This window comes from Eschscholzia californica, unplaced genomic scaffold (genome assembly GCF_041429995.1).
Source record: "Eschscholzia californica isolate CP2 unplaced genomic scaffold, dmEscCali1.0.p SCAF_3, whole genome shotgun sequence".
In the NCBI taxonomy this organism is placed as follows: domain Eukaryota; kingdom Viridiplantae; phylum Streptophyta; class Magnoliopsida; order Ranunculales; family Papaveraceae; genus Eschscholzia; species Eschscholzia californica.
Window position 1 is genome coordinate 57378479 of NW_028238420.1, and position 27276 is coordinate 57405754.

A 27276-nucleotide genomic window follows, 5' to 3' on the forward strand; every position below is an offset into this window, starting at 1 on the left:
AAGAGAAAGAAGCCAAAACGAAAAGAAGAGAGGGAAAGACGAGGTGGCACTTATGTCTTCAAAGTTTTTTGAACCAATTCTATTTTGGTGGCCAAGAGTAGTTCGTGAAAAAAGTTAAAATTCTATTAGCCCTTGAGAGCGAAAGCCAAATTAATCTATTAAAATAATATAATAGTAATAAATATTGTTATATTATTATATACTATACTATTAATCTAAATATAATGATAATAATAATTTTTTTCTATTTTTTTTCTTTACCGAAATGTCTCCTTATCTTTTATATTTTCAAAGACATTCTCTCAAAAAACTCTCCAAATTTATCTAAAAATGTCGTCAAATATCCATGAACCTAACTAATCTTGAGGTATCGCTAATTTCTTGTCTCAAACCAATAAAGGAAGACATTGGGAGACATTTGAGAGACCCCAAAGTAGAAATGTGGGGTGTTGTCACTTTTGAGAAGCTAGGCCCACACGTGATAGGTTTAAAAGCCACACGTGCTCCACGTCACCCGTAAAGAAAAAAAAACACGTGTTAGGCTCAAAGAACGCCACACGTGAGGGGGCGTGTGAGAATAGTCCCACATTGGAGAATGGGTAACTAGCAACCAAGAATATAAAGTATAGGTCTTCTCCACTCATTGCCAATTGATTTTGAGTTGGATGGCCACAAACTTAACAGTTCCCTCCTAACTTCACACTTTTTCTTGACTCTAATCAAGTTCTAATGGGTATTTACTATGTTTGCTTAGGGATCTTATTTTTTAATGTTGGATTCTTATAGTAATACAATATTTTCCTTTATGTGAATTTTTGAGATTTCTCTTTGCAGATTCAGGTAATTTATATACAATCTCAAGCTCACCCCGTAACGGCTTGGGCTGGTAAGTTCACGATTCATCAATTGGTCAAATATCAAAAACTGCTTACTTTCCCTTTTTATGATTCATTTTTTCTCTTTTGTTTTCAATTTTGTATTATCTCAACCATAATATTCCACAATTTTTGCATAATATTTAAGGTGAAAGTGAGAACTAGTTAATTGCTTTATTGTGTGACTTCTATCTTGTTTAATTTTGTTATGTTTCGGGCTTTAGGCCTCTTTCATTCTTGGTTTGAATTAGGCAGTTATCGTGCTTATTACATCTTCATGATGCATCAATGCCTTGTAACGACTAACATAGATCTTAGTCGAATTCTCAAAAAAAAGGTGGTTGTGTTGATCTCTTTAATCAAAATTTGATATCCTCTATCATTTAGGGGAAAGGGGTGGCATGGGGTCTAGGTTTTATTCAAATTCTGAGATGCACCACTTTCTTATAAAAAAACAAAAGAAACCTCATACATAGAAAATCCTTTTTAATTTAAACTTCTGAACACATTTAAGATTTTCCACCTAGTTATGGAAGTTAGTTGTATTCTAGTTAAAACGTCGATGCCACCACGATGACATCAAATACTCATCTAGCTTTGTGATAGACTGATAGATAGATTGATAGGCAATAGGTTTCATATAGATTCTTCTTTTTTCTAAATAACTAATTACTCATTCTTCATCCTATTTATATAACTTGAACGGATATTTGCTGGTAGATTCATAAGAGCATTTCAATATAGTCGCCGAAGATGAAAAATACTCTTGCTTATATGATATTAGTATTATTTTTACTCTATACGTTAGCTCTTGGGGCAAGTAGTGATATGATTCCGAGCAATGATGGTTTATGCAAATTAAGGGTTCAAATATTTGGTTATGCCTGTGAAGAGCATAAAGTATTGTTCCACCTTCGTTTCTTTCAACATTCGTTTTTTAAGTATGTATCTGACAACTTGTAGCGATGGTCTCAGGTCACGACTCCAGACGGTTATATTTTGTCAATGCAAAGAATCCCAACGGGACGATCGGGTGATACAATAGGGTCCAGACCACCAGTTTTATTACAGCACGGAATACTATTGGTGAGTATAAATACACAAGTAATATATATAGAGAGAGATATATAAAGTATACGTATATTATATGAGCAATTTTATCCATCTCTCCATTTTGGTCCCTCCCCCAGCCCTCCATTGATGTGGCGACATATCACTTGAGTGTGGAGCAATTGGAGAGAGAATGGTGAGAAACTATACTCCAGTGATATGTACATTACTTCTAGAAAGACTTCATTTTTCTCGTAGAACATTCAAAAACTGTTTTATGAGTCTCACTTAGTATCATTTCATGAATTGGCTCTCTTTAGCTGCAGAAATCAGGTTCATTCTTTAATTACATCATAAGGTGATAAGTGGTTGATTAACATTCTTGCTTCTGTCGTTGGCAGGATGGAATCACATGGCTGTTTAATCCTCCAGATCAAGCTTTAGCATTTATCTTGGCAGATAATGGATTCGATGTTTGGGTTGCAAATACTCGTGGCACCAATTATAGCCGTGGACATACTTCACTTAGTCCGGATGATCCGGTATTTCTTTTTAGATGCATCTAGATTTCCTTTATATAAAAATTATACAGAGGTTTTGGTGGTTTTCTGCAGGCTTATTGGGATTGGACAGTGGATGACCTAATGGAGTATGAACTTCCTGCTATTTTTGGATATGTGAATAATCAGACGCGTCAGAAACTTTACTTTGTTGGGCATTCACAGGTGAATATGTATATATATTCTATGTTTTAATTTCTTTCTCTGGTTGAATATGACTAAGATTGTTTGTATTTGTGTTTATAGGGAACTCTGATGGCTTTAACTTCGCTTTCCAAACTGAAGCTCTTGGATATGTTGAGATCAGCTGCCTTACTAAGCCCAATCGCTTATCTCGGTCAGTTGTCATCACCAATTCTCCGACCTGCCGCTAAGAACTTCGTTGCCGAAGTAAAAGCAATTTCGGAAATCCTTTGTTTTGAAGTCACCTTTTATATTTAACATAGTGAACACTTGAGAACTGATTTGCCACTTATCCTTTGTAACAGTCACTCTATAAGTTGGGCATTTACGAGTTCGATCCATCTAGGTGAGACAACATCCTCCTAGGCTCCTACATCGTTATGTTATTCTATCATAATCTCTAGTTTCGTTTTGATGTCAAATACCTTCCGGCGTTTCTCAATTTTGAGTTTTTTTTGTTGGTATATATTCTGCAAATATAATGCAGCCAAAACGAAAACTTCCAAGAATTTCACATATTTCTAAGATTATGGAAGCCAAGAACTTCTTGGGTAAGATGGATGATTTATTTTCTTGAATTATCGGAATGAACAGGGAGGTTGTTTCCAATCTTCTTGTAAAGATCTGCAAGAAACAAGGTCGTATTTGCAATGATACAGTGACAGCTTTAACAGGTAATATCCGTGTATCTTTACCTCCTGTTACAGTCTCTTCAAGAGAACTGTTTTATCCATAATCCATCTATTTAACACTTTATATATGTGCAAAATTGAAGGTAAAAACTGTTGCGTCAACTCTTTGCCCATTGGAGTCATCAAATTACTTGAACCTACGGCGACGAAGAACCTGGTCCAATACGCTCAGCGTAAGTCTCCAATTTCTTTGATACCTCATTCACTCGTGAAACAAATTAACGTGTAATATCCGGTATTCCCTTATACCTTGGGGGGAGCGTACAGAGATTAGGCTATAGGTGCTAGCTCAAGCTTACTATGTGTCGATGCCTTTTGGGTGTGCTCGTGAAACACTCCCCATGAATAAACCTTGTACCTATTGGGTTAGGGTTGTGACGAAACAGAGGTAATATTGGTAACTAGAGCTTGGGTGGTTACAGAAAGACATACCTATATAATTCGAAACGACTACTGTGTAACTGCAAATTTAGATTGAAGCTAATGCGCTTTCGGATTTTCGGACTTTTCTGTACAGTGATTAGAAGTGGCAGGATTGCGATGTTTGATTATGGTTCTGATAATGAGAATATCAAGCACTATGGGCAGTCTACATCTCCAGATTATGACCTGAAAAACATCCCGAATGGAATTCCATTATTTCTCAGCTACGGAGGGCGGGACGTCGTATCTGATGTTATAGATGTGCAGCGTTTACTGAATGATTTAAAAGACCACGATAGAGATAAGTTGGTTGTTCAATACCGAGAGGATTACGCTCATTTAGACTTCATCTTTGGTGTAAACGCTAACAAACTTGTTTATGATCCACTTATGGCCTTCTTCCGCCTTCACTAAGGATCGTCGGTCTGATTGTATTCTATCTATCTATCTATGTGTGTGTGTGTGTGTGTGTGTGTGTGTGTGTGTGTGTGTGTGTGTGTTTATATATGTTAGAAACGAGAATTGCAGAAGGTTTTATTCAACAAAACCGAACTTTCTATTACAGTTGTCAGCATGATGCTCATGATTCGAGAGAGAGAGAGAGTGAACCGAATTTAACAAAACAAACTAACGGACATCTAACACTGTTAATCCGTTGGTGAAGTCCGTTAGTTTTATAGGCACCCTTCATTAGTCTTTATTTTCGTTTATAGCCTGGTAACACCTTCTTCGACATACTAACATTTATATACCTTAATTATTGAATTTAGAATTGTTGATTATTAAATGCTAGAAATTGTGTTCTTTTGTCACTAGATTTAGCGTGGTTACTACGTAAACAAGTAGAGAGAACAAAAACTGTAAAAACTTGTTGCAAATGCAGGAAAAACTACAGAAGGTACAACAACAAGAAGAATATGAAGAATTTTCGAGTTTACACGAGAAAGTTTGGCCTAGAAGTAAAATGATTCTGAGCTAAAATGTAAGAAATCAAAACTGGGTCATTGTCATTGTAGTTCCTCTGGTTATTGTTGCACTTGTTGACTGCATTTATGTAGAGTTCATCACAATGAACAGCACAAGAAGAAATAGTCGAAGATCGATTGGTTCTCTTTACAGTACTGAAAGTTGCCATGTTCTTCAACTTCTTAATGTATTTGATGAGTTTGTAAAACTTCAAATTCTTCATCTCTCCTCTATTACTCATGAGTATGTAACTCTTTCTTCCCCCTCTTCTCTCTGTATATGCATATATATAATATATAGTTAGTTATATGGAAAAGATGGAGATAAAATATGTTGGTTTGAAGTTTAATGTATGGTTTTGATGATAGGGTGAGTATTTTGTCTGTATGAGAAGATGGTGACATATTTGTCATTGGTATTGAGTGGTGAAACTGTTATTGTTATTGCAGCTTTATTGCTCATATTTGATTATGTTGGTTACTTGCCTCCTTTATGATGTTACTGATTTTTTGTTGGAATAGGAGCATGAGTTTCTTATTGGCTTAAATATACCCAGGAAACAAACCAACCCAATCGATTCAGGGAGAACAATATTAAGGTTTGCTACCAATATCTCAAAGGGAGCGGCTAAAGGCGTCCCTCGAAATTGCTATTCACGCTCCAAAAAATGGATTGACACTAGTCCATTGGTTTGACATCTGACATCTATAGGCGCCCTTTTCGGACTTACCAATCATAGAGCCAGAACAAGGCTTCTGACTGGTCAGTCTGAAAGATCTCGGAGGCTGACATGTCTAAGAGCCAATTGAAAGCCTCAGACTGCTACGTGTTTGAGACTCCTGGCTAGCTTAGTAAAAACCTTCAATAACAAGATGGATTACTTTCGTCTTCATGGGATCAAAGTGAAGAAGTGAAGGTAGAATTCTAAAGCTAGGTTCAGGTTTGGATGAAGAGGCGCTTGGCTTATCCAGGGCACCAATAGAAAAAAAATGAAATTATAGTAGGCACCTATAGATTAAGGCAAGAAGAACAATTATTATGGGCACGTTTAGCCACACCCTCTCAAATAGGGGTGAGCAAAAACTGAACCAATTGGCCGAACCAAACCAAGTCGAACTACACCGATCAGTTTTTGGACCGAACCGATCACCGTTCGACTCGGTTCGGCCGAAAAACCGAATAACCCAAAATTGGTCTGGTTTGGCCTCGACTTGAGTTTCTAGAAATCGCCCAAACCGAACCGACCGAACTTTAAGGAAAAATGAAATAATAATTTTGTAAAGTTAGAAAGTGCTAAACTAAAAAGAAAAAAAAATTAGAAAACCCGTAATCAAGTCTTCCATACTACTATCCGTCCTTCTTGCTGGTTGTTGTTGTCGACTTCATCAACCACCTATTCAACTTGATTGCAAGGTTTTAAAGGTAAGTCTTCATGATTTTCTATTTACCACAACCTATTCTTAGTTAGTAACTTAAAATTATAGATTTTGTATTCGTACTTCTATTTATTTATTTTTTGTAATGGTGGAAAAGTACGATTAATTTTTAATTTTTATTTTCAGCATATGTAATAGCGGAAAAGTATGATGGGTTTTTAATTTTTATTTTCGGTATATGTAATGAAATGAATAACATTAGTTTAAAAATTTTCTCTAAATCGTGATCGGTTAAACCGATCAATCGAACTCAACCGAGTCGAACCATGTCGGCCGGCCGAATGATCTGTTCGACTTCGACCGACGATTTAGTCAAACCGCCACTTATTGGTTCGGCTACGGCTTGAACCAAAACTGAAAAAACCCGACCACTCACCCCTTCTCTCAAATCCTAACCCATGACTTTTGACTTCGTCAACTCATAGTGATTGACTATTTTTCTAGGAAAACCGTTAGTGACCTCAACTTTTTAAACTAGTGGGTTCATTTGATGGATTGTTACCAACTTCTAAAGTTGATTCTTTAAGGCTAATGAGAATTACATCATGAAGTTTAAAATAACAAAGACACATCCAAAACCTGACAAACAAGACAAGTTATGCCCATTTGGGTTGCCTCTAGAGCTGCCTGATCTAACTGGTGGGCTACTTCTGGTGCAGCCGCCACAAACCATCTAAGGGTGGTTTTATAACCGATGCTTCTTTCACCTTCTTCTCTTCTCGCCGTCAACCGTGGCGTGCAAATCTCCGGTTAGCGCCTCTGAATCCGGTACATCGGTAGATTGAGTTGTAAGTTGATGAAGAAACTCCCATTAGTGGTCTATGATCAAAACACTCGGTCCTAAATAAAATTGAAAATAACAAAAGGTCCTAAAGACCAACAAAACAGGTCCTAAAGACCAACAAAACAGGCCCTAAAGACCAACAAAGAAACATAACCTTTATTGTACTAAGTAGATATAAAACTAGTAACTCTTACTTCTCCCTTTCTTCGCATCACTCACTGGTTCGATCTTTCATTCCGTCAACTTAATTGTATAAAATATAGTGAAGAGTCAAATAGTGTGAGCCACGTTCCTCTTCAAACCCGTCCAAATTATCAACACATTGATGATTATCAGCATCACCAATACCAATCAGATTAACTTACAGTAACCTTGGACACCATTTTTAACCATGAGGAAAGTTCGAAATTCTTCTCCGTGTTCCACCAAATCGCATTCCCGACCTCTGTATAACACAAAATCTTATTTGTTTTAGAAGATTCAGTCAAATTCGTCACCAATAAAAACCATGGCCAGCCTCAATGAACACCTCTAATTCTATCACATGGTTATTAATTTCACCAATATCACACCCGATTACATCGTAATCCAAAATAATGAAGGAGTAATCTAGATCCATGTACAGATTGTAACCCGTCTTCGTACTATGCTTGGCACTTTTTTCCGGTAAGAGATGGTAAACGACGGAAACCACAATTGCAGGAAGTTAAATAGTAATTCTTCAGATCTAAAAAGATTGCATTCAAGGAGAACTAAAACAAGAAATCAAAACAGAATTGATATAGTAAAACATGACACATCTTCTACTATACAACTAGAATAAAGTTGAGTGAGTTGAATATATCATTTTTATCAACTCTAACTGAATGGGTTTTAGGTTGTATACATAAAGGCCATTTCCATGAAGTAGTTTCTTTGTTCTTGAAAAGTGATAGTAGATCAGAGATGGGTAGGTTGAAATTGTTTTGTTTGGGGGTTTTGTGAATGAATACTGTGTCTAGGGTGTATTAATGTAGATCAGAGAGGGGTCATAAAGAGAAAAGTAGAGTGAGAGATATAGGAGTGTGGTAATCAAATCAACAAACTAAACTTGGAATGAAAGAGGGATCCGGCGAAAGGAGGACCTTTCGCCGGAAAAAAGAAGGATTTTTCGGATCTCTGTGGATGAAACGGTTATGCAGAGAGAGTCTCTTCATTTTTAAACTTCATTTTCTTCTCTCGTTGTTGCTGTTCACTTTTCCTTTTTTCCTCTTTTTAACTTAAAAATTTCACACTCTAAAAAGAACAGTGTTTTGAGAAGAAATTATTTTGGTCTTTGGTATATGAAGAGCAATGTTTCGTAAAGGCAGTGCAGTTGATAAGGAGAGCATTCTTTTTAGAATAAGGAGAGATAAACACTATTTTTCAAAATATCTCAAAATTAAATTTTGGTCCCTCCTCTTAAACTATGTTCGACCAAAAGAGAGAAGAGACACCCTTAAAATCTGTTCGACCAAAAGAGAAAAAAACCCTAAATCTATTCGTTTTGATCAAAGAGAGAGAGATAAAGATGGAAACCCTAACAGCTAGATGACTAACACAACACTCGTCTCTATAGAAGGGTTTGTAATTCTTGTTATTGCTTGATTTCTCCATACATTTTTAGGGTTTTAATACTTAACTTTTGAAGATTTCAAGTATCAATGTTGCAATGAATAATACAAACAAAGAAATATAAGAGTGCTTGCTCATCTTCTGAACTGATTGATTTGTTTTGGTTTAATTTCAGTTGGAACCTTTGTAAATCTTTATAATTTCGTCCATTGCACCGAAAAATCTCTGCATTTTCGGTTCCAAAATCACAATTCCATTTTTTCTGTTTCTTTTCGTTCAACATAAATAAAAATTCATGAATGAAAATAGTGAAACTTTTTATCCAAAACCACTGAAATTTAAACAAATTTCATCTAAAGTAGATGAAAAAACAGACCAATTTTAGTCGGTCCCGCCGAAATTTGTTGTCCTTTTCAGTCGCCCGTCCGAAATTTGTTGTCCTTTTCAGCCGGTCAGACCGAAATTTGTTGTCTTTTTCAGCCGACCCAACCGAAATCCTTTACGGAATAAAAGCGACCTAAAACTCTAAAAACGTTTGTTCAACCATAGAGGAGGACAAGAAAATGATTTTTCTTTACCTGAGACATATTATCTTCATTATTTATATCTTTGTTTAGGTCGATATCTTCGTTTAAGTCGATGTCCTCGTTTAAGTCATCTTCGATTAAGTCAAAGGATTCTTCTTTCTTGATGTAAGTTACCTCCTTCTTCATTAATGGTGGTTCCTCATCCTTGAGATCTTGAAGCATCATTAAAAACTTGTAACTAAGACTACAGTGATAGTAAAATTGTATTTTGCAAGCTTTTTAATACTAATGCTGATGTTGATAGTAGTGAAGATATTAGGGTTGGGTTGTTTATGTGAGACAAAACTACAAGTGAATAGAATATTAGATTTATTGTTAATTTTTATCCAAGTCTTTATATTTAAGCACTATTTATTAAATGATCCTTACAACGTTCTCCTTAAACTAATTTGGTAAACGAACAGCACATTTAGAAATTGACCTTTCTAACACACTGTCTTTGCTAAAGACCATTATTTTCTATCGAGTAATTGATACGTTTCAAAGCTATCTGTGCCTTTAGTCTTTAGAGGAAATTGGGACCTCGAATTTGGTAGCGCCTTTAAAAGTTTCCCTAAAAATATACATTACTGGGTTAATTAGTTGAGGAACTAGACCATTCTGTCCCGGTCCAAAAAAAGCCCAACAAATGAAAGACTTGACAGTTGTACTATTTTTTGGAAATTATAGGATCATAATATTTCCATTAGTGAGACATACGTATTATCACTCAATCAGCTTCAGCTTCGAGGTACTCCGTTGGGATTGCTTCATATTTCAGACGGATAAAACTACTATAAACATATGCACTTTGTTGGAAGTTTATCTTTTGGGTGATTGCAGATGATCCTAAAAAAGCATCTAAAGAAATAAACGATAGTTATAGTTGAATTATTGAGAGAAAAAATTAAGCAAAATGTGAGCAGTTAGCATATGAGACTAAGCAGAACATACCACACAATTAGTACAAAGGTATGTATGTCTATCATTTTTTTTCCGAATTTTTGACACGTATAAACTAACTCCGTCTCTCTGTTTTCAAAATGAGATGTCACCATCACTGTACGGGACAAATTCGCAAATATTTAGTTCTTCAATTCTTATTTAATTGGATGAAATAATATTCCATTACCAACTCATACTGTTATACATTTCCATTCAACCTAACTTTACCAATCAAAGAGAAATTAAGTATAAATCAAACCTATTACCATCTTCCACACCCCTATTTGGCCCATGTATAGAATGAGAATCTCCCCCTCTCTCTCTCATCTTCATAGTTATTGAAATAGTTTCTTTGTTAGGATTAGTTCATTGAGAAGTGAGGTGTTGTTAGCTCGTATATACAAAAGTTCTTTATGTTTATTTAATTAAGAAGTCCCTAATTAGTAAAGAACTTCTTAATAATTAAGGTGAACATTTACATGTGGCAAAGAAGGCAACATTTGCTAATAGATACTCACCGATTTTTAAGCAACCACGTATAATTATTGAGCAAAGTAGGACCCACATTACAGCTACTATCAATTGATGTGTGGCACTTGAAATGAACTGGTCCTTGTTTTTTTTTTTATGAGATTTTTTTTTTCTTTTTGTTGATGTTGAAAGAACCGGTCCTTGTTAACCACCACCAACTATACTAATATTATACTATGTGTTTTCTAATTTTCACATCTAATGACACTTATCGATTCAGTCTTAACAATATTTTAAAATCTATCCCATCGTAATTGAATAATATGTTTATCCTCATTCCTTGAGTGTGTCATAAATATCTTATATAGGCGTAGACGTATAGTATAGAGATACAAAATGACTTAAATGCAAATAGCTTTCTGTTAAATGTCACGATTCTGCAATAATAGGAATATGAGTTGAAATAACGAGTACCTTATGATCTAACATAGTGCAATGGGAGAATTATGATATACATTTACGAAAAAAAAAAAGTATTTGTAAACTGCCATATTGTACTAATCTCCACAACTGTGACTTTGTGGTTTAATCTAGTTACATTGACCATAATAAACACTATGGTTTAACGTGATTTAGTTGGAGAATTACCATATATATCTATAAGAAAATAAAATCATGAATGCCTTGTGTCACTTTTATCTCTAAGACATCGAGTCATCATCGACCAGTAGTAACCAAATTTTTCCAACCAAGCCTACCATTAATGTGAGTTAGGCAGAAGTTATCACTTCGATTTTGATCATTCGTGGACTTAACAATCTTGAACGCCTTCTGTCAGACTTCGAAGTTATTTACCAACCCTTATATTCAGTTATAATCAAATCACATCCAATCAGCCATTTTGTTAAAATGGTAGGAAGGAAAGGTGTACAAGAGCATGTTGTATGCATGTAGAGATGCACTTTAAAATAACAAAAGAATGAACAAGGTGTTATAGGATGGTGCGGACCAGCCTTCTGAGCTGCTAGTGATACTGTCTGCACACTTGGGTCTCACGGTTTTAAAAGGATTCACTAGGGAAAGGTGTTTAACCTCTTAAGAGGAGCACCACACTCCATCTCACCACCAATGTGAGATTGTTGCCACAACATTAGCTGACAGTATCACTAGCAATCCAGAAGGCTGATCTGCAATCCAGAAGGCTGGTCCGCACCATCTTATAACTGGGGAGTGTTTTTATGAAGAAAAAAAATCATCCACCTCACCAGGGCTTATTTGGTCATTTTAGGCGGACTTCTCTTTATTTATAAAGATTTATTTTACTGGAAGAAGCTAATCATTTCCATTCCCATTTTATGTCTGTTCCCCAGTCCCAAATCATCGAGAGAGAGAGAGAGAGAGAAAGTGGGAGAGAAAATGGGAGATTGTGAACAAAGCTTGTTATACAAGAAGAAGAACTTCGCACGATCTGTATCAAACGCAGGAGATGAATTAGCAAGTTTTAGATCATGTTTAAGATGGATGTGTATTGATCAATCAAATCTATGGAGAGCTACTTTATCATGGTCTCTGTTTTTTCTATTAGGTATTGCTGTACCAATTTTATCACATGTTTTCTTAGCTTGTCCAGATTGTGATGCTACTCATCATCGTCCTTATGATGGTGTTGTTCAATTATCTCTCACATCTGTTGCGATTCTATCCTTTCTTTCTCTCTCTAAATTTATTACTAAATATGGACTTCGACGATTTCTATTCCTTGATAAACTTTGTGGTGAAAGCGAAAAGGTTCGTCAAGGTTATACTGCTCAGCTCAATGTATGTCCTCTCTCTCTCTCTCTCTCTAAATTCAACCAGATAATATACTGTTTTTTTTTTTGTTATCTTCAATTTTGCTGGCTTTTGGTGAATTTGGATCTTGATTAGCTTGGTTTTATTTAATGCAATTTAGGTTTTCATAATTCGAATTTTGGTCGGTGAATTGAAAATAATAAATAGAGAAAAACTGTTGCAAATTTGATTTTTATTGTTATTGAGATCTTCGATTTCCAGTCAATTTGTTTTAATTATGCCAACAAATTTCCCGTGTTATTATAAGGCCAACTGGCCGTGTAGGGTTGGCCTTCCAGCTTAGTCGGCTACGTCTACCCTTTGGTCACCCCAGCGCAGCCCGCCCAGGTTAGGACTTAGGACTAATTGATGCTAAGACTTAGCCTAGAACAAGACAAATATCTCTTCTCTATGTTTTGATATGCATAACACTAAGTATGTAGGTAAGTGCAGCTAAGATAGACTAATATATATTTTTATATATATACACACACACACACTTGTTATGAATTATTGGCCGATTTTAGTTCTTCTCTATCATAACCATGACTCGGGCACACGTTAGGTCTTGTTTCGTACATCTACTTCCAAAACTCAGAAGTTGCGGGATTGATATTTGACTGGATATCTAGAAATTATTGATTTGTTTCATAAAGGGCATAAATAAAAAAATTTATTAGTTTAGACGGCCTTTAGGAATTTTATCCGACCTTTAAGGTTTATGACTGTCTTTAGGATTATTTTATGACAATTATGAGCATATTTCATCCTTATAAGTCTTTAACCCATTTGATGTTTGATATTTATTGTACCCAATTAATCCTCTGTTCCCAAAAACAAAAACAGGACTAGCGAGTGTTTTTACTAATATAATAAAGGAAAATGATCCAATGCCCGACCACAATCCCGGCCCGGGTATGTGGCCGGGCATAGCATCAGGGCTCTATAATAAACTGTAAGTCGGTAGCCATACCTACTTTCTTAATTCTTTAGTATATAACATATTTCACATACTCTCCACATCGGAGCTTCTTTTCCTTGATTATTTAGGTAGTTCAAACTAGTTTTTGTGACTATTATATGAACTCTTTCTTGTAGTATAGACAATGAAATACAATTTTTTGTGTTCTACAAACTCTTCCTTTGTGAAGAGGAAATCCACCGCTCAGTATTACCCAAACTTCCTAACTGGAGCAACATCTTCAATAATTTTTAGCATAGGGTTTTTCTGTGAAGCCCACTTTACCTATTAATTGCGCGTTATAAACTTGTTCAATTTGCATGATTATATACTTATCTTATATATGGTTCTCAATTCATGAAATGCAGAGATCATTAAAACTATTAGCTTGCTTTGTGCTACCATGTTTTGGTGTAGAAGCAGCTTACAAAATATGGTGGTACAGTTCTGGTGCAACCCAAATTCCATTCTTAGGCAATGTTTACTTAAGCGACGCAGCTGCTTGTACTTTAGAACTATTCTCATGGTTATATAGGACATCAATCTTCTTCTTGGTCTGCGTTCTCTTTCGTCTCAATTGTTACCTACAGATATTGAGGCTTCAAGATTTTGCTCAAGTATTTCAAGAAGAATCAGATGTTGAATCTGTATTGAAAGAACATCTTAGAATCAGAAGACAGCTTCGGATCATTAGTCATCGGTATCGAGCATTTATCATGTTTGCTCTTTTTATTGTCACTGCTAGTCAGTTTTCATCGTTGCTTAGCACCACTCGGTCCAGAGCCTATCTCAATGTTTACATGGCCGGCGAACTTGCTGTGAGTATTCCGCATTCTTTATCTAAATCTTTAGTATATCTGATTCTGCAGAGTCTGAGGCCATGGTCCTAAACTCAACTTAACTCAGCTAGAGTTTCTCTATAGGGCGTGAAGCGTGGTGGATCAGAAGGCTAGCGACTTATTTGGAAAACACGTGCCACGGGCAGTGACCTAGGATGACCATTTGGGAAACATTAGACTCAACCATTTAGCAGGCACAACCCTTTAGGAAATCCCAAACTCAGTCATTTGGACGAGTTTAATGAACTAGTCGGATATTCCAAACACAAATAAAACTTCTCGAAATCTAGGTTGAGCCAATACAGATCTTCCATCAGATTTTGGGTCTAGATTTGACAAAACAAACGCTGTAATTGAAAAATCTAGTCTTTTCCTTGGATGAATTATGAAGTCATTGATGTTTGTATGTAAATGCAGCTGTGCTCCATGACTCTACTAGCAGGGCTATATATACTAATGAGAAGTGCAACAAAAATCACACACAAAGCACAATCTATAACTTGTCTTGCTGCCAAGTGGCATATCTGTGCGACGTTGGATTCTTTTGATGGTACTGATGGTGAGACACCTAGGGCTCCGATCACATCTTGCACCGCACACCCAACCAGTGGTAGTACAGAGTCAGACGATGATGAACCGGGTGATGGTGATGATGAAGATCTTGATAATACAAAGATCATAATGCCAAGCTATACCCATACCATGTCTTTCCATAAGAGACAAGCTCTAGGTGAGTATCACTTGATCATCTCCCCCTTTATTTTCATTCTTATATATAGCTTAACTTATTTAAACTAATTAAATGGCAGTTACTTATTTCGAGAACAATCGTGCCGGTATAACTGTGTTTGGGTTCATGCTGGATCGAACATTATTACACACAATTTTCGGAATTGAGATGTCTTTGGTTCTTTGGTTGCTCGGGAAGACTGTTGGTATCTCTTAAATCCGAAGAAGGTAAAGCTTGGGCCTTGAGTTTTGGGCTATCAATTGGACCGGGATAGGCTGCCTGATCCGAGTTCTCGTTTGGCCTACCTAGGAAGATGATCTATATGGCGAAGATATATCAGTCTCAAACATGAACCATTTGAATCATCTTTGCGTGATCAACACTGTGTACAACAACTTTCTACTTCGAAAGTATTTTGTTTTTAATAGAAGGGGGTATTTATTTTTTCTGTAATCTTATTTTCGAAATGTATAATATATATGTGTAGGGGAGTGATGTGAGTTTGTAATATGTTTAATTATTATTGCTAATTAAATTATTTGTTAATTGCATTATAACTTTCATTCTATCATTCTCTTAGTTGCGTCTATGGAGCGATGCTTAACTTTCGCGTTCATTTAGTTATCTACTTATTTATATTTTAAATACTACAACCAACTCCAAATAAATAATTAACAATTACATTTTCGGCCTCCCCCTTCAGAGTTGGGAAGGCCAAATTCATATCTATAGATTAAGTCAAACAAATAAATTACTCCATTCAATAGAAATTTCCATTCAACTTGTTCATTTTTGTTTAAAAAAAAAAGAGATTAGACCCAAACATTTGAAACAGTTTAAAGAGATAGAAAAAGAAACACAGAGAGAGGAGAAATAGATATTAATGGCGAGTGGGAAGTTTAAAAGTCTGTGGAACCATCCTGCCGGGCCAAAAACCAGTTTGTGTTTTTTCCATCTTCTAATTTCTGTTTGTACTTATTTTGTTTTCCCTGTCTTATACTTTACCTCCTTTCGACGTTTCTTTTAGTAAAATGAAAATTTAATATGTATCATTCACATGACTCTGCTTATAGTTGAAGATTTGAGATTGATTTGTCGAGAACATCTAAAAGTTTGACCTTGTGTTTTTGTAATCTTTATGCAATTAATCCATTTTTGACAAAACGATGAACTAGTTTCGAAATAGTATCTGAAATAAGACTATAAGAGTCAATCAAACTATCATGATGGTTAAGATGGTTCTAATTTGGAGAAGTTATTCTATGAACTATAATTTTTTTCCAATGTTAATTTTGTTCCCAGCATTTATTTGTTGCATATCTAGTTGTGACTATTTATCTTGTATGTTAAATGCAGTTTTCTTTTGGGCTCCGGCTTTTAAATGGGGAATAAGCATAGCAAATATTGCTGATTTTAAAAATCCGCCTGAACAAATCTCATATCCTCAACAATTAGGTAACTTACCTACTATTTGGTTTTCTTTTACTTTTTTCGTTTTCGATGCTCTAGAAAACAAAAAAAGAAGTTAAGGAAAAACACTTGAGGTTAATGTAAGTCAATGAAAAATTCAACGATATCAACCAGTTAAACGACGCATATTTCATATTTGTATTGTGTTCTGCAGCTGTCGCATGCTCGGGTGTAATTTGGGCTCGATATAGTACGATAGTAATACCGGTAAAGAAATTTTTTATTTACATTAACGATGTTGTTTGGGGAACAGAAAAAGTACAAAAATGCCTATAGTCTGAATGTTCTATGCTTTGTTTCAGAAAAATTTGTTGCTTCTCAGCGTAAGTTCCGCAATGTCTATAACCGGCTTTTATCAACTTTCTCGCAAAATCAGGTATACAAGATTTATAACATCTCTATTAAAGGTTAATTGTTGTTGTTTACTTGAAAAAACTGAGGCGTTTGACATTTTACAATGAAATTTATCATTCATTCTGGTAATATTAATGGCTTCATCTTTTTACACTTTTAGGCATGACTACTACGCCGAGACAGAAGAAGTTCATGTAGAGAAAGAAAAATGATCACGAAAACTAACTCTTGATAACAAAGCAGAAGAAGTTCATGTAAAAAAGGCTGCATTTTTGTTTTGCAATGGGAAATATATGTAGTTCAGTTGTGCGACTACAAATAGTTTGCTTTTGGTTGACAATAAGTTGGTATTTGTTGGGAAAGTTTGCATGGAACCAAGAAGCTCTATTATATCCTTGTCTATAGTGAAATTAAATTGTAAATTACTTATGATCTTGTTTAACAAAAAAAAAAAAATGATCTATGGTATAAAAAACTAACTCTTGATAACAAAGTAGAATCCAATAATTCATGCAGGTTTAGATATCCTCTTTTATATAATCATTATTTTGATATAATGTTAAGGTATTGTGAAACCCTTCTTTCTGTCACATGCGGTTCAAGTGGGAGTTCCAGAAAGCAGGTCAAGTATACTTTATGTAAAAGAAATTAGAAGAAATTGAATGAGAAGATAAAGGAGGAGGGGCAGTTATTTAATTAAGTCATATTTGTTTGAACTTAACAAACAATTTTACGACGTCAACTTTGTCGTTAGGTCTAACTGATATATGGGAGTGATTCTTTAACGAGGAGTGCTTATAAACAAAAATTTTGGTTCTCTACTTTCTTCTGCTGCTACCCTTTGGGTGTGAAGTTCAAACCCAGTTTCTCAATCTCTTATTCATTGGGGAAAAAAATGTATCTTCTCTTGATATCTACTGACTTTCTTCTTTTGTTACTCTTTGGGCGTGAAGTTTACACTTCGAAAAATGTTAGGAAACAAGAAAATTGAGCAGATTCTAGACAAAAATCTTATGTCCAGAGTCTACCTATTTTCTTGTTTTCTATCATTACTCTTCTTCTTCCACTACCATGGTTGCAGCCATAGGATTATGAAAAATTTGATGTTCGGTCTCCGTAATTTCTTAAAAGTTGATGGGCATTTTGGGTTCTTTAGTTGCTCCAACTTCTCAAAATCGACAACAACAACTGGTAGCCCATTTGGTAAGTGAGAATGCGCCAATGCGGAGATCTCGGATTCGTTCTCATGAAAATGCAAATCTAAGAATATTAAACTTAAATATAAATAAAATATTTTTTTGTACATTTTAAGTTACTAAATATAACCCGTGCCTTCGGCACGACTGAGATCATTGAGTATATAACAAATACCATGATTGAAATGGAAGTTCATATAAAAATACTTAATTTTCTTCTCAATTTCTTCGGAGGCAACTACCGACTTTCATCGACAATGTATCATCACTTTTTCAAAAAATCACCAAAACCGGACAAATTTGCACTTTTCTTGATAAGGAATAGGTTCAATTCCAAAGAAAAGATTCATACGTGAGACACACAATAACAAAGCATAATTCGTTTGTCTTGTTGTTAATTGTTTGTTTCCTTTTGTTAGCACTGCAAATTATCCAATAAAAAATTGTATTATGTCAAACACTATCCAGTACTTGGGCAATCCAGTGTTGACGCTCTTGGAAGGAATTGAAGCACGGTAATTTAGATTTTCGACAATTTCAACGAAATTTCTCTTTGTCCCAGCAAAAATGCGACTTCTAAGTAACTTCCCTAATTACTCTTTTTGGTACATCAATTCCTTCACTAAATTTCCTGCAGGGGGTAAAAACAATGCGGGGAACCCATCAACATGCATTAGTATGACAAAAAGTATTATTGTTTTCATTAAACACATTTTCCCACAATAGAATAAGCTAAACTGAAATATGAAATGTCGAATATGACTTTATGCAATATTCACAACGTGGTGCATTCGTATGGATCAATGCCAATTCATCAAATGAGATTGTAGCTAAGTAAAAAAAAAATATGAATCATCGGGAAGAATGATAGTCAGATGTCTCAAGAAGAATTTTCTTTGACTCATACACAATCTTATCGAATATTTTCACTACCACTATCTATATGTCTCCATTGTCCATAATTTTGTGCTCATTCACGAAAGAAACAAGGGAAAAGTATAAAATTATTTTGTCAAGTGAATCACCAGAAAAATGAGGACTAAAAACTTACAATCTCGGCATAGGATTCGACTTGTAGAAAGGTGTAAGTTTGCCTTCAAGAAAATCATTTGTGAATGCCTAATAGACTACATCGTAATTAAGATAAAAAAACATAATGGCAGGCAAAACCCAAGTGATGAAAATAAGTTGGTCTAAATAAGTAAAAGGAATCCAACTTTTATATTATGATACGTGACTTCATTGTAGAAAAAGTAATTTTTTTTTTGTTGAATTGTAGAAAAAGTACTTGTTTGCCATCTTTCTTACCGAGTAAAAGAATAATCTATATGCAAATGAATTACATCATGAAAATTTTGAAGTGTAAATAAGAAATCAAAGTGAAAAAGTTAAGAGAAAAAACACACTGAGATGGTCTCCCTTGACGCTAAAAAACCCCGAATGTGGTATCCCTACAACTCCATCGTCGAGTTTGACGCGAACATAGATAACCTGCAATTATAAAATAATTCCAAAATGAAAATTCACTTGAGAATTTTAATTATCAAAGCTTCAAAGACCTTCATTCAACCATTCAAAATGTTGAAAAGAAAAATCTGATTATATGTCAGTACATGTTTCGTAATTGGATTCTCAAAAATCATTCGTGCATATTCCTTAATAAACCGAGTAACTAAGGGAAGTTTGTTGAACGAAACAGGTCCGGTATTTGAAGCTCGGTAGATATACCACGTATTCAATAAAAATATAATTCAAGAACATAACCAGTTATTCAAATAATAGCCATGAAGCACTGAAGAAAATTCTGATTATTGGACAATTATTGGTTTAAATATATAGAAGTAAATACAGATAGTGCCATTTGTAATTGCCAACCATAAAAGAGAGGTAACTTATTGAAGAATTCGTCCTTGGAGATTTTTGCAAAATTTAAAAGTGAAAGTACATCATAAAAAACCCACACAACTTTGCTCTTTAGATAGAGAAAACATTATAGAGAGAGATAGAAAATGTAACAACCTCAAAAAGAAGCTTCGCCATCACAAATCGAGATAAAGACTCTCACTAAATGTTCATCTTCTAATGGTGGATTGAGAATGGACTTTGAGGATCTCTTCTGAGTCTGGCCTTTATAGATAGGGTCTGGTGGAAGAATGGATTAGGGGGTAGAGATGGTAACGGCAGGAAGGGGAATGGATGCATCGATTTTTTGGGGGGAAGATCCCATGTTCTTCTAATCAATTTTTCCAACTAAAGGCAATTAATTTCTTTTCATTAAAATTTAACCCCACCTTCCATATTCTAACGGCAGGGGATTAAACATGGGATTCATTTTAGTAATGCCATGATTGGAAACGGTCATAAGCAATAAGATAGTAGTAATGCCATGATTGGAAACGGTCATAAGCAATAAGATAGTAGTAATGCCATGATTTTGACCGTCCAAGTCTACATCAAATTTCTTACTCAAATCTTAATAAATTATATTGCAACTTAATTAGCATTAGGATCACCATATTCCATGGCATTAAAGGCCCAATTTTTGCATGAAGTGTGGATTCGAAACGGTCATAAGCAAAAAGATAGTAGTAATGCCATGATTTTGACCGTCCAATAGAATAGTTATAACTAATTAAGGTGGCCAATACGCGGACAACCGTTTTTCTTATATGGACAACTATTTTCGGGCCTGATGCGAGTCAACTATGCTTGACTTAGTTGACTTTGATTTGATAAGGGGACAACTCCATAAAGTCTTAAATACTAATAATTAGTAACTTGTGGACTACTAACAAAAATAATAGTTAAAGATTGAAAACCTAAACTGTCTTCTTCTTCTTCATCTTCTTCCTTCTTCTTAGTCTTATTCTTCTTTCTTCACTTCTACTAAAAGTAAACTATAGTTTCTACCATTTTTTCTATCAAACCCTAGATGGATGAAGACAAAATCTCTTCTTAGTCTTATTCTTCTTTCTTCACTTCTACGAAAAGTAAACTGTAGTTTCTACCATTTTTTTTTATCAAACCCTAGATGGATGAAGAAGACAAAATCCCTCAATCTGCACCTGAAGAATTTTTTCCGGGCGTTTCTATAATAGGCATTAATGACATTGATGAGGTAAAACAGAACATAACTTGCGACGAAAATCTGGCAAAATCGGACAATTTTCCAGATTTTCGTAGCAACTTAGCTTCTGTTATGCCGTATTTTCGGAGAAAACCGACGAAAATATTGCACAACAGAAGCTAAGTTGCGACGAAAATCTGGCAAGTTTTCTGATTATGGCAGATTTTCGTCGCAAGTGATGTTCTGTTATGCCATATTTTTGCACAACCCGAATTACCAGATTTATTTTCCTCTTCACCATCGTTTTCAGAGTCGGAACCAACAGATCCATCTTCGTCTTCCACATCTTCTCTAATTTTCTCTGCCATCAGTACCATCTTCTTCTTAATGGTTGGTTTTAGAGTTTTAGAGTTCTAACCTTTGTCTTTGGGGAGATTCTACAACAACTCCCTTGCCTTTGTTTGATGTCATAACCACCAATGCTTCTCCAAGGAGTTTCTCTCTCTAGAAATTTGGGTGATGATGAAGAACAAGTAATAGAAGAGATGAAGACTAAACTAACCTAGGGTTTATGGAGAAAGAGAGAGGTCATCAAATAATACATCTGATTCTAAGAGGACTTGAGTGAAAATAATAGAGAGTTGTCCCCTTAGAAACTGATGTCCATATAAAAATTTAATTTTTTTGCGTTGTTCACATAAGATAGTTGTCCATATAAGAAAAACGGTTGTCCGCGTATTGGCCACCCTAATTAAACATCCAATGTCATTATCAATAAATTAGAGTTACGTAAGGAAGGCCATGATTTATCATGATACAAACGAACGACCAAGATTTATCATTGGTTTGTCCTAGTCAGCACGTTTCAACCTATTTTATTATATAGATTTAATTTTTTATGATTTTTAAACCAGTAGTATTTCGACAGTTATTGTGTTAATCACGTCGTATGGATGGATTCATCACGTCGTATAGTATTTCGACCGTAGTATTTCGACAGTTATTGTGTTCACCATTGTATTCAAATACTCAAAAAAAAGAGAGTTAATTCCTATATGGTCCCCTACTTTGTGACCAGCTTCCTTTATGGCCCCTTTTTTTTCGTAAATTCAAATATGACCCCCTATTTTCATGGAAATGTCTTAACTACCCTTCATTTAAATCTTTTTTCAAAATAAAATAAAAAAAAACAAACATAATTCCACCTCACTTCCCTCTCCACCACTTATCTCTCTCCACCTCACCTCTCTTTCCCAATCATCTTTCTCTCTCTCCAACTCACCTTTTTCTCTCTCCACCTCTCCTCTCTCTCTCTCCACCTCACTCTATCTCTCTCCACCTCACTCTATCTCTCTCCACCGCACTCTATCTCTCTCTCCACCTTCAACCTATAAAAAAAAAAAAATTTTTTTTTTTTTTTTTATCTCTCATCTCCCTCTCTCTCTAAAAACTCCGGCGAAGGGGGTTCCCTTCGCCGGAGTACGGGTCTGTTGAAGAACAGACCCGATCTGGTCTGTTCTTCAACAGACCCGTACTCCGGCGAAGGGAACCCCCTTCGCCGGAGTTTTTAGAGAGAGAGGGAGATGAGAGATAAAAAAAAAAAAAAAAAATTTTTTTTTTTTTAGGTTGAAGGTCGCCGGCCGGAAAATTTTCCGGCCGGCGACCTTCATTGGAGAAGATAGAGTGAGGTGGAGAGAGATAGAGTGAGGTGGTGAGAGAGAGAGAGGAGAGGTGGAGAGAGAAAGATGATTGGGAAAGAGAGGTGAGGTGGAGAGAGATAAGTGGTGGAGAGGGAAGTGAGGTGGAATTATGTTTGTTTTTTTTATTTTATTTTGAAAAAAAATTTAAAGGAAGGGTAGTTAGGACATTTCCATGAAAATAGGGGGCCATATTTGAATTTACGAAAAAAAGGGGGCCATAAAGGAAGCTGGTCACAAAGTAGGGGGCCATAAAGGAAGCTGGTCACAAAGTAGGGGGCCATAAAGGAAGCTGGTCACAAAGTAGGGGGCCATATAGGAATTAACTCAAAAAAAAAAATCAACAACAGCAGGGATGAGTCGAGCAAAGCAAGTTTAGTGAGCAACTAGCACCAGGGTTTATCTTTAATCTCCACTTTCTCTCTCAAATCTTTGTCCACGAGCTGCCGGGCAACTAGGGTTTTATCCTGAATCTTCATTTGTTCTCTCAAGGATTCGGTTGAACTTTTAATTTTGGAATAGTCCAACATTGCATTTGGGATACTCAGATTTCTGGTGAGTACTTGATACTTGATTTGATTCTAACCACTTTGCTGTGTAATTTGTAAAAGAACCTAAAATCTGAATGGTTTGACTCATGGAGATTATTGATCCTTATGTTTTAGGTATAATTTTGCTTCCCTTTTAAGGAATTCATCAAGGAATTGATGAGTCTTTTTGAGAATTGTGGAAATGGTTTTGGATGTAGCCCAACTGTTTGATGAAATTCCTCTTTAAATTTTTTGTTTGAAGAACACTTGAAGATTAGAAATTGCAAGTTAAAGACTTCAATCAATTGATGATTATGAATTATGAACTATGATTCTGACTTTCTTATAAGTTATGAATCTCAGATAAGTTCACATTTTGTTAATTAGTCCATGTTACAAATTATGATTCTTACTTTCTTATAAGTTGGAAACTCAGATAAGTTCAATTTTTTTGTGAAAAAGGGGAAAAAAAACCATTTTGCGCGCTCATCAAGTATGACTTTCTGTTAATTTTTGTGCGCTCCTCCCCCGTCCCCTACCCTTTAGGGGTGAAGTTGATAGCCAGTTTCTCAATCTCTTCGTCATTAGAAAAACCATATTTTCTTTTGATCTCCACCGACTTTCTTTGTTGATTTCCGTCCAAGATATAACAATTGTTTTGGATAATAATCACCCTTCCTTGCAGAAAGATTTCCCCTTTTCTTAATATACTTTATTTGTTTTGATTTTTTGTGCTTGTAGTATTAATGGAAGCTCAAAGCTTGCTCTCCCACTTGTCTTCAATCTCAACAAAATCACTTCTTAGAAAACCCAAGGAATCACTCTTCGTAAATCTCAATACGTCCCAAAAATTTGACTTTTTGAGAACCCATTATTCAGTGAAGCTTGTTTCACAAAGGGTAAGAGCTGAAAAGAGATTAATATTTAGAAATAGTGTTGGGAGAGATGTTATTAGTCTTCAGGAAGAGGATTCAGAAATTGAGATTCGACGGAAAAAGTTGGCTGTTTTTGTTTCTGGTGGAGGGTCTAATTTTCGATCAATTCATGAGGGCATTGTTCGAGGTTCTGTTCATGGTGATATTGCTGTTTTAGTCACAAATAAACCTGGTAATCTTCTTTTCTCTATTGAGATTCCAGAATTAGACAAAGTAGTATAAAGATTCAGAAGAGAATGCTTCTGGTGCCTTTAGATTGTTATAATTGTTTGATTGGTGTTTAATATTCCGGTTTACTTTAGGCCAAGAATTGTTTTTGGTTGTTCTTATTCATCTAATGTTTGTGATCTTAAAATCCCAGTATCGTTAAGATATGCTTGTGTCTGAGACAATGAAATGTTTCAAATCTTGTTTGTAGGGGTAAACTGTTAATTGGGACATCGAGTAGGAAAAATTAAGTTAAAGGTTTTCTAAGGCAATTTGTGGGCAAGAGTGCATTTATATACAACTAGAAATTTTCAATTTGATAAGGCTTAGAAAGTTGGATTTCTGAGTTTTTGGAGTGGGCTATGAGTTTTGATGTTTTTAACCTAAGGGAGCTACATTTGATTCCTAAATCAAGGTTCTGACCATTCACTGTTTCATTGAACTACGTACTCGAGAGAAGAATAAGAGGCTCAAATCAATGTAGGATGCCTTGTAGATTCTTATTAGTTATTTCGTTAGGTGAAGCAGGACATTTATAGACATTAAAGGGTCACTTTTTCATGCTTGTTAAGAGAATTGTGAAAGAAAAAGAAATTCTTAAACCAGAATAAAAATACTTAAGAGAAATTGTATCTATCTCTACTAGGATCAGCGGGTTCTTTTCTTCCTCTTAGATAGAGTAAATTAATTCGAAGAAACCTCTTATGGCTTCTCATGCTATGAAGTAGCTAATTGTTTTCCTGATAGCTTGATTTTTAAAAGTAAAAGTTCATATTTGATTGGTAGAAGTAATGCAGTCGTTTAACTGTGAATTTTATATTTGTTCTTATGGTATGGAAGATTGTGGAGGAGCTGAATATGCAAGAAACAATGGTATCCCAGTTATTGTGTTCCCCAAATCCTCAAATGCCTCTGAGGGACTATCGGTGGCTGACCTCTTGAATACTCTGAGGTGGGTTCTTCTGTATTTTTACAAAAACGGCTTTTTCTCTTCCGATTTCTGTTTTTTTTTCTCCGTTATTTTTGTTTTGCAAGGTAACATCCTGACTGGAATGTCAACTGAAACTTGGACTAATCAAAACCTTGGATTCTTCATGAAAAACTCAATCACTGCGCAGGAAAAAAAATCAAGTGATTTGGAAATACTCCTAGAAAATGATTATTTATCTCATTTGTTTCAGTCCTTGCAATTATGAGGCAATGAGCTAGATAAACGTACAAGAAAAAAACTCATTAAGGTTTCCTCTCCTTCACTCCTTATCTGAGCTCACAAGTTCGGAAAAAAGCTCTTAAACAACACCGAGGAAAAAAATAAGCAATATAACAATGTTTGGGCTAACACTTGTGAATGTTTATATGTGATCAGGAAATTCGAGGTTGACTTTATCCTGCTAGCTGGTTATTTAAAGCTGATACCTGCTGACTTGATTCGAGCCTATCAGAGATCCATATTAAACATACATCCATCACTTCTTCCAGCCTTTGGGGGGAAAGGTTACTACGGTAGGAAAGTGCATAAAGCTGTTATTGCTTCTGGAGCTAGGTAAGTTCAAATTTCACGCGTCTTTCTTGTTTTATTTTTTATTTATCTGATTATTTTGTATTCTTCTTCATTTAATAGAGAATTTGTTATACTATTACAATACGGCCGGTGTTGTACGTTGTGATTCTGATCTTTTGAACTATACGGTCATTTGAAGTTTGAAACGAGCTTGAAACCAAGACTATCGCTAATATATAATTACTTTGGTATTTGAATTTGTTCTTTGTTTTACTTGTTTTTGAATTCCGGAAGATTTCAGTTAGTAAAAGAAATTTATACATCACCTTTCAGGTATTCAGGTCCGACCATTCATTTTGTCGATGAACACTATGACACGGGTCGAATTCTTGCTCAAGCAGTTGTCCCTGTTCTGGCTAATGACACTGCAGATGCATTGGCTGCAAGGGTCCTTCATGAGGTAATGAAACACAACTTCATATTTTGTTTACTCTTACCATCCATATATCTTACCTTTCTTATAGTAGAAATGAATCTCCTAATACGAAAGTGATTATTCTATTGATTGTTCTTGAACTCTATCCCTCACATGGGCCCAAGTTTTGATCCAAAATACTTGTGTCGAGTTACTAACCTCCTTAAGATGTGCACAGAAAAGATGAACTGTCTGATTTCTAGCCACAGTGGTTAGGCCGAGAAGGCACAGTAGAGTTGTTATTCTATTAGTAACATGATTAGCCAACTAGGTAATCTAACCCAAAGTGATGTCACGACCGAAGAATTAACTCCTTATGTTTGAGACGTTATTTCATCTTCATTTATAATTTCAAACAGCGATTGTATTTCAGGAACATCGTTTATATGTGGAAGTGACAGAGGCACTCTGTGAAGACAGAATAATTTGGAGAGAAGATGGCGTTCCTCTCATCCGAGACAGAGAAGACCCGAAGAAATACAGTTAAATGTCTTCGTACCCACAACTTTTCTCCAAGTTAAGATCAAAGTTGCAGTTGTTCAATATCTACCCTTTTGAGTATCAAAACGTATAGGAGAGGCAAAAGAATTGGGTTCTTGGTGGATGGAAATTTGGGCTAAGAAGATAGTTTCTTATCTGTTGATTCTTTTTGGATTGCTTACTATTTTCCCTAAAAGTGGGACTAAATTTGATTATCACAAGTTGTTCTTAATATAGAGATTGATTAGAACTTCTTTTAAATGAATGAAACTATTTAAGGAGAATAGGTTGTTTGAAATAGATTCTTATCCGTCTGTCTACCCAATGAATGAAGTTTTGGCTTCGTGGAAGTTTCTATAGACATGGAAAATGAAAATATTTAGGTCATTTCGACCGAAATATTTTGACTTGACAAGACTGTTAAGAAAAATTTAGTTAAATTTCTAAATCTTGTAAAAGA

The 27276-nt window shown here is 35.3% G+C and overlaps 4 protein-coding genes across 11 annotated transcripts; all 4 read left to right on the forward strand.

Moving 5' to 3' along the window:
• Positions 1-369: 369 nt before the first annotated feature.
• On the forward strand, positions 370-4330 carry LOC147552318 (triacylglycerol lipase 2-like). 7 transcript variants are annotated; one of them, XM_086671857.1, is made up of 10 exons: positions 370-465; positions 835-886; positions 1851-1979; positions 2327-2467; positions 2540-2650; positions 2732-2875; positions 2974-3014; positions 3263-3342; positions 3444-3533; positions 3878-4330. In XM_086671857.1, exons 3-10 carry the CDS (start codon positions 1881-1883, stop codon positions 4195-4197), a joined length of 1026 nt encoding a protein of 341 aa, XP_086527983.1. In that variant the 5' UTR covers positions 370-465; positions 835-886; positions 1851-1880; the 3' UTR covers positions 4198-4330. The 7 variants fall into 7 exon arrangements, with proteins under 7 accessions (XP_086527983.1, XP_086527985.1, XP_086527982.1 ...); XM_086671859.1 differs by having other exon boundaries at positions 1851-1961; XM_086671856.1 differs by lacking the exon at positions 370-465 and adding an exon at positions 691-733.
• Positions 4331-11884: 7554 nt separating this feature from the next.
• On the forward strand, positions 11885-15470 carry LOC147552319 (extracellular ligand-gated ion channel protein (DUF3537)). Its single transcript, XM_086669926.1, has 4 exons — positions 11885-12362; positions 13704-14153; positions 14592-14904; positions 14984-15470. The coding sequence occupies exons 1-4, from the start codon at positions 11961-11963 to the stop codon at positions 15118-15120; spliced, it is 1302 nt and encodes a 433-aa protein (XP_086526052.1). The 5' UTR covers positions 11885-11960; the 3' UTR covers positions 15121-15470.
• Positions 15471-15693: 223 nt separating this feature from the next.
• LOC147552320 (mitochondrial pyruvate carrier 4-like) lies at positions 15694-17282 on the forward strand. Of its 2 annotated transcripts, XR_015237852.1 has the most exons (6): positions 15699-15842; positions 16261-16359; positions 16529-16581; positions 16677-16750; positions 16889-17164; positions 17245-17282. XR_015237852.1 is itself a non-coding variant. In XM_086669930.1 (5 exons), exons 1-5 carry the CDS (start codon positions 15788-15790, stop codon positions 16938-16940), a joined length of 333 nt encoding a protein of 110 aa, XP_086526056.1. In that variant the 5' UTR covers positions 15694-15787; the 3' UTR covers positions 16941-17282. The 2 variants fall into 2 exon arrangements, 1 of the variants encoding a protein (XP_086526056.1); XM_086669930.1 differs by having other exon boundaries at positions 15694-15842; positions 16889-17282.
• A 608-nt stretch (positions 17283-17890) lies between these two features.
• LOC147552321 (Formyl transferase) lies at positions 17891-27114 on the forward strand. Its single transcript, XM_086669928.1, has 7 exons — positions 17891-17919; positions 23042-23243; positions 23960-24325; positions 25201-25312; positions 25727-25903; positions 26195-26321; positions 26710-27114. Exons 3-7 carry the CDS (start codon positions 23965-23967, stop codon positions 26821-26823), a joined length of 891 nt encoding a protein of 296 aa, XP_086526054.1. The 5' UTR covers positions 17891-17919; positions 23042-23243; positions 23960-23964; the 3' UTR covers positions 26824-27114.
• The last annotated feature ends 162 nt before the right edge of the window (positions 27115-27276 follow it).

What these genes read in the sequence shown, in the direction of transcription:
- LOC147552318 (XM_086671853.1), top strand. Translation starts at nt 1,629, where the DNA reads ATGAAAAATACTCTTGCTTATATGATATTAGTATTATTTTTACTCTAT. An exon ending in TACAGTGACAGCTTTAACAG is followed by an intron (nt 3,343 to 3,443) that starts GTAATATCCGTG and finishes GCAAAATTGAAG; the next exon opens with GTAAAAACTGTTGCGTCAAC. An exon ending in CCTGGTCCAATACGCTCAGC is followed by an intron (nt 3,534 to 3,877) that starts GTAAGTCTCCAA and finishes TTTTCTGTACAG; the next exon opens with TGATTAGAAGTGGCAGGATT.
- LOC147552319 (XM_086669926.1), top strand. Translation starts at nt 11,961, where the DNA reads ATGGGAGATTGTGAACAAAGCTTGTTATACAAGAAGAAGAACTTCGCA. An exon ending in ACATGGCCGGCGAACTTGCT is followed by an intron (nt 14,154 to 14,591) that starts GTGAGTATTCCG and finishes ATGTAAATGCAG; the next exon opens with CTGTGCTCCATGACTCTACT. An exon ending in CCATAAGAGACAAGCTCTAG is followed by an intron (nt 14,905 to 14,983) that starts GTGAGTATCACT and finishes ATTAAATGGCAG; the next exon opens with TTACTTATTTCGAGAACAAT.
- LOC147552320 (XM_086669930.1), top strand. Translation starts at nt 15,788, where the DNA reads ATGGCGAGTGGGAAGTTTAAAAGTCTGTGGAACCATCCTGCCGGGCCA. An exon ending in TCCTGCCGGGCCAAAAACCA is followed by an intron (nt 15,843 to 16,260) that starts GTTTGTGTTTTT and finishes TGTTAAATGCAG; the next exon opens with TTTTCTTTTGGGCTCCGGCT. An exon ending in CTCATATCCTCAACAATTAG is followed by an intron (nt 16,360 to 16,528) that starts GTAACTTACCTA and finishes TGTGTTCTGCAG; the next exon opens with CTGTCGCATGCTCGGGTGTA.
- LOC147552321 (XM_086669928.1), top strand. Translation starts at nt 23,965, where the DNA reads ATGGAAGCTCAAAGCTTGCTCTCCCACTTGTCTTCAATCTCAACAAAA. An exon ending in GACCTCTTGAATACTCTGAG is followed by an intron (nt 25,313 to 25,726) that starts GTGGGTTCTTCT and finishes ATATGTGATCAG; the next exon opens with GAAATTCGAGGTTGACTTTA. An exon ending in CTGCAAGGGTCCTTCATGAG is followed by an intron (nt 26,322 to 26,709) that starts GTAATGAAACAC and finishes ATTGTATTTCAG; the next exon opens with GAACATCGTTTATATGTGGA.